The 11,280-nt window shown below is 41.9% G+C and overlaps 2 protein-coding genes across 3 annotated transcripts in view; one reads left to right on the top strand and one right to left on the bottom strand.

The window, feature by feature from the left end:
• The window catches only part of SLC26A1 (solute carrier family 26 member 1), a 36,155-nt gene extending 27,864 nt beyond the window's left edge, over positions 1 to 8,291 (top strand). The window contains exon 3 of the mRNA XM_056802279.1: positions 6,322 to 8,291. Coding sequence (XP_056658257.1) covers positions 6,322 to 6,333 — 12 coding nt within the window. The 3' untranslated portion in view covers positions 6,334 to 8,291. The remainder of the gene's footprint in view (positions 1 to 6,321) is intronic.
• Positions 1 to 10,680, bottom strand: part of IDUA (alpha-L-iduronidase) — a 74,154-nt gene extending 63,474 nt beyond the window's left edge. For both annotated transcript variants that reach the window (XM_056802280.1, XM_056802282.1), the window contains exons 1-2: positions 8,285 to 10,680; positions 5,367 to 5,507 (exon numbers count right to left, since the gene is read on the bottom strand). In XM_056802280.1, the coding sequence (XP_056658258.1) occupies positions 5,367 to 5,507; positions 8,285 to 8,427 (284 nt within the window). In that variant the 5' untranslated portion in view covers positions 8,428 to 10,680. The remainder of the gene's footprint in view (positions 1 to 5,366; positions 5,508 to 8,284) is intronic.
• Positions 10,681 to 11,280: the final 600 nt, after the last annotated feature.

Here is an 11,280-nt window from a genome sequence, read left to right as displayed (position 1 = left end):
TTGCAATTACATAATTATCTCACTTGATTTTCACAACAATCCTGGGAGGCAGATGCTACTATTATCCCCATTTTACAGATGAAGGAAATGAAGAACTGGGCTTTATATTTGCTAAGGTTCATTCTAGCTGACTATGATCCTTGACATGCTCCTCAATGACCTGTTCTTTCTACTTCCATTGCCAACACCACTTTACTGAACATTCACATCTGGTGTCATTTCCCCTCTCTTCTCCTTCCAGGGCTCCATAGACTCCAGGCCACATGAGCACACTTTCTAGGAAGAAAAGACTATTTGGCCTAAGAAATAACATATCAGAAAAAGGTCACTAAAAGCACAGATGAAAGGAAGCAGCCTAGTCCCAGATAAGGGGACTAGTTACTTGGACTTCCTAAGATATTCTATCTGGCAAAGTAGCATTTCCAACATCTAAGATGGGCCAGGCCTTCCCTGGTATGTGAGAGAGAGACAGACAAAAACAGAGAGAGGCAGAGACAGAGTCGACGAGAGACGTGGAGAAAGGGACAGGGAGAATGACAGAGAATAGAGAGGGAAGGGAGGGAGAGAGGGAAGGAAAGGGGGAGGGGGAGAGAAGGAGAGAGAGAGAGAGGGAGGGGGAGGGGGAGAGAGAGAGAGAAAAAGAGAGAGAAGGAGAGAAAGAGAGGGAGAGAGAGAGAAAGGGAGAGAGAGAGAAAGAGAGAGAGAGAGAGAGGGAGGGAGAGAGGGAGAGAGAGAGAAAGGGGGGGAGGGAGAGAGAGAGAGAGAGAGAGAGAGAGAGAGAGAGAGAGAGAGAGAGAGAGAGAGAGAGAGAGAGAGGGAGGGAGGGAGAGAGAGAGAGAGAGGGAGAGAGAAGGAGAGAGAAATAATGGCAACTCCTAGGCCAGACTACTTGGCCAATTTTTTGCCAGTAAAGAAGTCACCCAAAAGATTTAGTGGTGTTCTATCAACTAATTTCTTCCTCTCCACCAGATGGGGCTTAAGGAAACATGCAGGTGAAAATAGTATTCTCTAGACCTAGAGTTGGGAAGACCTGGGTTCAAATGTAGCCGCAGACACTTCCTAGTTGTGTGACCCTAGACAACTCACTTTATCCCAATTGCTTAGCCCTTCTCAATCTTCTGACTTAGAAACAAGTCTTCTTTTTTTTTTTTAACCCTTACCTTCCATCTTGGAATCAATACTGTGTATTGGTTTGAAGGCAAAAGAGTGGTAAAGGCTAGGTAATGGGGGTTAAGTGACTTGCCCAGGGTCACACAGCTGGGAAGTGTCTGAGGCCAGATTTGAACCTAGGACTTCCCATCTCTAGGCCTGGCTCTCAATCCACTGAGCTACCCAGCTGCCCCCCTTAGAAACAATTCTTAATATTCTTTTTTGGCTTTAGAAAACCACCGCAGCATTTATTTCATACCACTATTTAAAAGATATTGTTCATATATTTCTATGTAAGGAAGAATAGAAGGAAAACAATCCATGACATGAGCTATACTTTTATAAGCACGTTCTGTAACTTCTGCATTCCAAAGAGAGGGAGAATGTGTGTCCCCCCCCATAAGTAAGTCCTTTTTCCTCCACAACCTGAACAAAATCTGATTTCTTGGCTCTGGATGGAGTCTCCCTTTTGGGCAAAAGTAAGGGATTCTGGAATCAGGGAATAGCTCCCTATGCCCTGCCTTCTCTTCCCTCACACCATGCACACAGCTGAGTCCTCTTGCCTCTGTTGATCTTAAAAGCAGAGATGGAGAGAGAGTAGGGTTCTTGTTTGGATAACTTTAGGTTTCATCTTCTGTAAGCACAGCTGTGAAAAAAGGGGACAGGCTTCCCTCCACAAAGCTGGAGCTCTGAATGACCCTCTGGAGGTTCCTTAGTCCTTATTTTTCTCCATGGCTGGACACAGAATGGCCCCACCTCCCTCCCAAAGATGACACAGAGGGAAAGACACTCCAATTCTAGGGTTGTTTAGATTCTCAGTTTCCTCCTCTTCCTCTCCCTCCTCCTCCTCCCTGCTGACCCTCTTAATTCTCTTTGCTGCTGCTCCTCCCAGGTCAATGACATTGCCATTCCACTTAGTCCTTTACCCCTAGAAGATGACTGGATGACTGAAGTGGACATGCTGACCCTGGGGTTATTTAGAGTCTCTATTTTCTCACCAATCCTGTTTCCTAACAGGATTGTATACTTATAAGGAGAAAGGAAGAAAGAAAGAGAATTTTATAAAAAGACAGAATTCCCAGCACTCAGCATCCCACTGCCACAACTCAAGGAGAAATGCCTGTACTTCCTATCCCTGTATTACCTTGTGCCCTTCCATCTCTTCCTTTCGGGACCAGGTTACATATTGCTTTTGCTGACAATCACCATTCAGGGCCTGGATTCAACCCCAAGCACTTCAGATGAGCTGAAACAGGAGCTCTGACTGGCTGTTTTAGGGGAAGAAGGTAGATTGGCAAAACTGAGTCCAGCTTCCTGGTATCGAGGAGGCTGAGGACCAGCCCAGCATCAGTTCTTCTCTACCATTTTTCTACATATGCTTCTTTTTTTTTTAAACCCATACCTTCCGTCTTGGCTCCAAGGCAGAAGAGTAGTAAGGGTTAGGCAATGGGGGTCAAGTGACTTGCCCAGGGTCACACAGCTGGGAAGTGTCTGAGGTCACATTTGAACCTAGAACCTCCCATTTCTAGGTCTGACTCTCAATCCACTGAGCTACCCAGCTGCCCCTACATATGCTTCTTTATAATATATATTTATATTTTCATGTTTTATTAGATACTTCTCAATGACCAACAATACAAATAAGCTACATTTGCTTAGCAACTTTTTATACTTAAATTAACTAATTTAATTTTTTTAAGCCTTACTTTCTGCCTTAGTGACAATTCTAAGACAGGAGGGCAAGGGCTAGGCAAATGGAATTAAGAGATTTGCCCAGGGTCACACAGCTAGGATGTGTCTGAGGTGTCAGATGTTCTCCTGACTCCCAGCCTGGTGCCACCTAGCTACCCCTTAAATGAACTCATTCCAAGGCATAGGGCATCATGATACTTTTTCAGTTCCTTCCTCAAGTCTCTATTAGTCCATTGATCAATATTTATTAAGTGCCTACTATTTGCAAAGCATTGTGCTAAGAGCAGAGGATAAAAAAAAAGTTAGCCCCTGCCCTCAAGGAGTTTATAATGTCCTGAAAAAAGAATCCCAATGGATATTCCTTCTGTCCCTCTTCCTCTTTTCTTTTTCCTTCTTAGAAACTGTCAGCAGGAAAAGTACAAGCAACTAGGAATTAGGAGAGCTGAGGTCTCATCCTGGCTCCATCAACAACTATGTTCACAACAACTGAAGTCATTTCCCCTTGTTGGGCCTCACTTTCCCCATCAGCCAAATGGGAGCAGCAATGATCCCCTATTCCATCTCCCTCAAAGGGAAAACAAGAGGATGAGAAGAGAAAATTGATTCAAAGACTCTTTAGAAAGACTTTCAAGTGTTCTCTTAGTGTTATATTGGACAGCTAGATGGTGAAGTGAATGGAGAACCTGGAGTCAAGAGAACCTCAGTTCAAACCTGGCCTCAGACATTTACCAGCTGTGTGACCCTGAGAAAGTCACTTAACTTTGCCTCAGTTTCTTCATTTGTAAAATAAGCTGGAGAAGGAAATGACAAATCAGTCTAATATCATTAGCAAGAAAACTCCAAATGGGATCAAAATCAGTCCAATATCTTTACCAAGAAAACTGCAAATGGGATCATGAAAAGTAGTACATGACTGAACATGGTGAGGCGAGGCTGTGAAATACAAATCACTATCTCTGCAGGATATGGGACAGGAAGAGATTTGTTATCCAGCCTTTTATTCTCTGACCTCCCTCAGGCTTTTCAATGGAAAGCACATTTGTGTAACCATGATTACTTAGTATTATAATTATAACAGTAAACCATATTAACAATTATTTATCATCACTAATTAATTTAGTTTTATAATTATAATAGTGTGTCATTAATAAATATTCCTTATTACCTCAATCATCATAATACATCATTTATTTAACAACTAATAGTTGATTTCATTTTATAACAGACTTGTTAACTGAGTAGAATACTCCCAGTGGGGAAACTTTCTCCACCAAAGCAAATCAGAAATTGTTCTGCATCTTACAGTCTTAAAAAAAATATTCTTAGGTTGCTGCAAAGTTCAATAACTTATTTAGTGGCAACAACTAATATATGTGGCCAAAGTAAGACTTAAGCAAAGCTTTTCTTCACTTCAAGGACAGCTCTCTCAACATCCATGCATCATTTCCTAAGTTTACATTCAGCCTAAGATTCTTCCTAGCTGTGTGACCCTGGGCAAGTCACTTGACTCTATTGGCTTCAGTTTCCTCACCTGTAAAATGAACTGAAGAAGGAAATGACAATCCACCCTAGTATCTTTGCCAAGAAAATCCCAAATAGGGTCATGAAGAATTGGACATGATTGAAACAACTGAATAACAATAACAAAATGGGGATGATGATAGCACTTGCCTTAAATAAGATTGTGTCAACAATCAAATGAGTTGATGCTTGGCATATGGTATGTACTATCTAAATGTCTGTTTCTTATCATCTTCCTATCATTATTATTAATAATAATGTTAGTATAACATGTATGAGGCACTTTAAGGTTAGCAAAACATGTTTTGTCAGAAGGGAGTACAAGTGTGAAGATCTCCATTTTATTGATAAAGTAACTAAGTCCTAGAGAGAAGGAAACAATATGGCCAAGATCATGCAGCTAGCCTTTTTTTTTATGATATTTAGTTCCTTTCTAGTGAACCTTAATATCTTGTTGCAATGTACCAATTTTAGCCCACCAAAAATTTAAATTAGAAAAACTGTCCACTCTTTAAAATTTTAGAGGATAAATCAGATGAGTTGGGTGAATCTAGATCTTAATATTCTTTGTAAATTCATTTGCAATACAAAATACTATCTTTTTGTGGCAGAATCAATGAATATAAAACAAAAGTGGATTAAGATATACATCATCCATCCAGAAGTATTTATTGTAAGGATAAGCAAACATCTGCATTCAAAATTTTCAATGCTGATTAATGATTGGAATTTAAAGTTCCTATATTCTAAATTTCCAATTCAGTAAATTGAGCAAGAATTTTTTCTTTTTTGCTAAATGCTGTTTTGACAGGTGCTCTAATTAAAAAAAAAAAATTAGGACCCAAGCTTGACTGAGTAAGCTTTCAGTAGAGCTGGGACTGGAATCCAAATCTCTTAATTCCTAGTCCTGGTTTCCTTCCACTATATCACATATATCACACATGTTTCTCTCATGTAATTTCATGGCTGCCTGTACAATTCCCCAAGAAATAAACAGGGCTTACCTGGCCGTGATGAGGTCCAGTAGCCAGTGAGTCCTGACCTGTTCAATTCCCCTGTGAGGGATGGATGCTATGTAGGCAAGATTGAGCTGCTGGTCTTTGCTGAGATCATATAGGTCTGAGTTTTCATGGGGCAGAGGAGGACTGAAAAAAAACAAACAGATTTTTAAAAAAGGTCATTCCCAAGCAGTCTTTACAGATATCCCATTCGTATTGTCCTCCTATCATGAAGTACGTATGTGTTAAGTAACACAAAATAGAAATAATGAATAGATACATGAAATAATAGAATTAGTCACTCTAGAAGCCAAATAGGGCACAACCCTAGTCGATGCAGGAATATTTACTTTCTATAGTATTCCTAATAAATGGGTCCTCTGATCTCTGCTTGAATGTTTCTAGTCATAGGGAGAGCACTACCTTTTAAAGCAGCTGATAACTTTTTTAAATTAACAAGCATTCATTGCCCTTCCTTCCCATCTCTCCTTGATCCCACAAGTTGAAAAATAAAAAAAGAGAAAAAACTCTTTATAAGAAATATGTATAGTCAAACAAAAAGTCTTAAAGATTCCCAAATGAGTCAAGTCCCAAAGTATAGATGTCTCATTCAGGGTATATTGGCTCATTTTAATGAAATTCTTTCTCCTTTTATTTTTTATTTTATTTTATTCTTTGTTACAAGGGCTGGCTTTCTGATTGGAGGAGGTAGAAGGGTATATTGAAAAGTTCAATGATATAAAAACAAAAGATATCAATACAATTTTTTTTTAATTTGCATCCTGGTAAGGCCTGGTTGCTCCAACTTAGTTATAACTTTGGTACTGGAAGCTTTGAGATTCTAGCTTTTTTACCAACTCAAGTCACTTGGATATTTCTCACTTTGCATCATTGATGATTCTCTTAGTTACCATGCCACTTTTTTCATCTGTGGAATTCACTGCCATTCTTTTTAATTCAGGTCAACAAATGAGTGCAATCAGTAAAGATCCTAGACCTTTGCTAAGGAGAAGATGGTTCCTCAACACATTAAAGACACAAGAGAACAGCTTCTGGGATTTACATGATGACATGTAAGAAAAGTGCCTTGAAGAGACAAACCATTCATAGACATTCTGTAACTGATTCCAGGTGCCTAACTAGGTGTTGGTGAGGAAGCTATCTGATGCATCAGAGAGGAATTCTAAAAGACCTGCCAGCTTCAACTATGGTCTCTGCCTCATGCCCTTCTAGAGGAATCTGTGACTTCTTCCTTTGTGGCATCTGATGAGGGGAAATGCACTCTCTGATTTGGGGAGTTCCAAAGGTCCAGAGGGCTCCTTGCATCCCCTCATTTCAGAATCTGAGTTTTACAATTGGTCTAGCATCATGCCCTTAAGAGGAAGGAGTGCCCTTTGGAATCCCAGTCCCAGTACAACAGCAGCTGAAAGACAGATTCATCTAACAGTCATATTACTTGGTGAGACCATGCTATGAGGAACTGAGTTAATTGAGCTACTCTTCCCAGAGACACAGGTGGTATGGGGAAGAGTATTCCCCAAAGGGGTTGGGGATAATGACTATATACTGGTTGTGGCTAAGTCCTTAAAGTAAATATCCTTTTGTAAAAGCTAATCAATGCTAAGTGGTTAAGAGGAACTGTAGTACTTGTTATTGGCTCCCTAAGGAGGGAGGAAACAGTTAGTGAGGAATTGAACCAATAAGAGTAGATGAGACACCAAGGAAAGAAAGCTATAAAGTTATAAAGGAGTTTTGGTACAAGCTAGTGGAGTATCCACACCAACAAAAATCACAGATCCTTGAAATATGGAATTAGGGTGATCACTTTACTCAGAATCCATCATTCATTAATTCAGCAAAAAATCCCTGAGCATCTACTCTTTTACAGATACCTTGGAAGAGCTCAAGTTTCTCATATTAAGAGCAGATGAACACAAGAGGCTTTCTCTCCAGAAGTCCAGCTATTGCCAGAGACTCACCATTTCAGTGATATGCTCCCATATCCATCATATGTGTGTGTGACTTATTTTTTTTCCCCTCTAACACTATGAGGAACTGGCATATATGAGTATCTGTGCCTTTTCCATGATGCTGATGACCAAGCACTTTGCAGGTCACAAGATCAGCTGAGGGAACTAGGAATGTTTCACTCAGTCACATCAATTCAGCAAGTATTAAGTACCTGTTGTGTGCAAGTAAAGGGTGCATAATTTCTGGCTTGAAGTATTTGGAGAGCTATCATGGGCTAACTTGTGTTTGACCCAAGAGAACAACTTTAGAGCCAAAGCACAAAGTTTCAGGAGACAGATTTTATAGAGTACAAAATAAAACTTCCTTTAAAATCGAGTGCTCTGGATGGTGGGTACTGCTTAAAAGGGTAGAGGGTTATTTATCACCAGTTGTCTTCATGAGAAGGCTGGATGGCCATTTGTCAGGGCTATAAGTAGAAGAGATTCCTTTCAGGTGCAGAGTAGGCCAACTCTCTGGGTAGAGTTCCAGGGAGGACGGGGAGGATAACTAAACCCCAAACTCTTGTCCTTCCCTGAATTTTCGAAGTGCCCTCCATCCATCTCCAGATGCCTCTCCCTAGAATCCTATTTCTATAATCTCTGGGAATCTCACCCCAAAGCACCAACTAATTGGGGCTGCGGGCTCTCAGATAACCCCCATATTTGAACTAAGAAAAAAACAATCCGGTGAGGATGGGAAAAGAGGCGCTAGGATTTGGGTGGAGGTTGGGAGGAGGGTGAAGGGAGAAGCCTTCTTTCACCTCGCCTTAACAATGGTGCTCTAGCTCCAACCCTAGAGGAGCCAAACCACATCAAGTGTATGGGTGTCCAGGCTCAGGGTCCAGCGGGTGCCTGCCGGTGTGCATTACTGCGTCCTAACCGGGCACTGGCCGCGGGGAGGCGGACTCAGCCTACCAGAAGCCGGTGCTCTTCCAGAAAGGCTTCAGCCGCCCGGTAACCGTGGAGGCGTCCACCGAGAGCAGGCAGGAGGCGAAGGTTCGCGGCAGCAAGGCCAGCAGCGCCAACAGCGCCGCGGCCCGCGCGCTCCGAGCCCCCATTCGGCCGTCGGCTCGGAGTGGCCACAATGTCGCCAGGCTCCACTACAATGTAGCTAGCCCCAGCAGCTGACAAACGGCTTCCGGCTCCTCGCCGCCCCACTCCACTCAGGCCTTTTCGCTGTAAGAGTGAGAGCGCGCGCAACCCCGGAATCACTGCTTGCCTCCTCTCTGCCCGGGGGAGGAGGTGGGAGTGGAGAGGCGGACCGGGGCTCGAGAGAACCCAGTCCCGATCTCACTAACACCCCCGGGAGAACGGAGCCTCCCTAGTGGTTTCCTGCATGTGTAGCAGCTGCTTCCTGATCCAACTCTTCCGGGCAGCCTGGAGTCGGATTGGGGGCGGGGCGGAGGTGTTCCTGAACTCTGTCTACCAGGAAGGAGCTCCCCGTAGCCCGGCCTGGGGAAGGGGTGAGAGTCCGATGACCTGGGGGCGGAATCCTCGATTTCCGAGCTGTCCGGGATGGTAGAAGCCATGGGCACCAGACTCATTTTACAGATAGAAAAACTGAAGTTCCGAGAAGCCTTTCAAGGTCACCTAAGTAGTAGTAGTAAATGGTTGAACAGGTACTTGCAGTCTCGGTCTCCCCACTCCAAACTGTCCTTCCCAACTATTCAATCCTAATTATAGGACAGAACATGGAAACCTGGGGAAAGCCCTTAGGCGTCCACTAATCCCAATCCTTCCTTTTGCAGACTAGGAAGCAAACTGGGAGAGAAGGTCTTTGACGCGAAATCCAGCATTGTTTTCACTGGAACGTCTAACTTTCACTTAAAGTTTACAAAGCTACCAGAACAAACAAAGATTATACTGAGAGATTGGTTGAGTACAGAGAAAAGCTTGACCGGAGGGAGGGTGTGGAGCAAAGCCTAGACTCGGACTCTGGGCTTTAGAGAAATGTGAGGAGGGAGGGATCCCTTGTAGCAGATGGAGAGCAGGGAAGGCTTCCAGGATAGCCTATGTGTTGGACCTTGAATCAAGGCTTTGTCTGACTGGGAGGGTGGGAATTGTCTCCTAGCTTTGGGCTAGATTGTAGATTGCAAGAAGGAAAGAGAACAGAATAGAGAGGGGAAATGGCTCAAGTCGAGAGCTGAGTCCCTTCAAGTGGGATCTTTAAAGTTTTTGTTCATAATTAGGGAAAATTGACAAACCAAGAGAACATATCAATAACAGAAATGTTGTTTGAAGAATGACATGTGTAAAACTGGGAGAACATTTTTATAACCAAACTCTCTGACAAAGGTTTACTTTCCCAAATGTATAAGAAACTAAGTCAAATCTACAAAAAATCAAGCCATTCCCGAAAGGACAAATGGTCAAGCGACATGCATATGCATGGGCAGTTTTAATTTCATCCTGTGAAAACTATCAATAGGCGCATGAAAAAGTGTTTTAAATTCCTCCTGATTAGAGAAATGCAAATTAAAACAACTCTGAAGGTACCACCTTATACCTAGCAGACTGGCCAAGAGGGCAGCAAAGGAAAGTGATAAATGTTGAAAGGGTTGTGACAAAATTGGGACACTTCACTGCTGGTGGAGTTGTGAATTGATCCAACCATTCTGGAGGGCAATTTGGAACTATATGCAAAGGGCTTTAAAAGACTGCCTGCCCTTTGATCCAGCCATACAACTGCTGGGTTTATACCCCAAAGAGATCATAAGGAAAAAGTCTTGCATGAAAATATTTATAGTCACGCTCTTTGTGGTGGCAAAAAACTGGAAAATGAGGGGATGCCCTCCGATTGGGGGACAGCTAAACAAATTGTGGTATCTGTTGGTGATGGATATTATTGTGCTGAAAGGAATAAAGAAATGGAGGAATTCCATGTGAACTGGAGCGACCTCCAGGAATTGATTCAGAGCAAAAGGAGCAAAACCAGAACATTCTACACAGAGACTGATACACTGTGGCACAATCGAAAGTAATGAACTTCTCTACCAGTAACAATGCAATCATCCAGGACAATCCAGAGGAATTTAGGAGAAAGCACGCTAATCACATCCAGAGAAAGAACTGTGGACAGAAATGCATTAGGAAAATATATGATCAACCACTTAGTGAGATAGAATATGCATAGGGTTTTGATGGTAAAGAATCACTCTACTGCAAATAAGAAACATGGAAATAGGTTTTGAACAATTATATATATATATATAACCTAGTGGAACTGCTTGTTGGCTTTGGGAGGTGGGAGGAGAAAGGGGGGGATCATGAATCATGGAACCACGGAAAAATATTCTAATTAAAAATTAAAAAAAAAAGAAGAATGACATGTGTGTCTAGGGAAAGAACCAATAAAGAGAAATAAGCAAGATGTAGTTTTATATATCCATTTGATGTCTTCTCTGATGGGAACAGGGGAGGAAGTTCCAAAAAAATTTAAGTTTAATCTGCATTATTTAAGTTTAAACACTCAACAAAACAGTAACTCAAGCCCTGATTTATCTTGCTTGCAAATTTCTGAGGTTTAAATGTTCTCATTGAAAATTTAACTATCCCCTTTCAGCACACCCTTGAAACCCATACTTTCTTTAATACCTCTGAAATCTGAAAGGAGGTGTGAGACTAAAAGGCTTTTAAAAGAACCTGGACTCAAGCTCAAGGTTTTTGCCTTGGACCAATCAAAGCCATCTCTGAGTTTCTGAGCCATTTCTATCTCTTACTTAGATATTTTAATGTAACCCATAAATAAATATTTTTTAAAATGAAAAGAGAAAATGTTATCCTGATGTTATATTTTTGTCAGTTGAGTTAAAAATTCAAGTTCTTCGTATCTGAATAAACACAAAACTCGAGCTTATAACAGCAGCAGCATCCTATAACAGCTGAGCCCTGAACCACAGAAGTTTCTAGTG

This window comes from Monodelphis domestica, chromosome 6 (assembly GCF_027887165.1).
Source record: "Monodelphis domestica isolate mMonDom1 chromosome 6, mMonDom1.pri, whole genome shotgun sequence".
Lineage (NCBI taxonomy): Eukaryota > Metazoa > Chordata > Mammalia > Didelphimorphia > Didelphidae > Monodelphis > Monodelphis domestica.
This window is presented reverse-complemented; position numbering and strand designations above follow the sequence as displayed.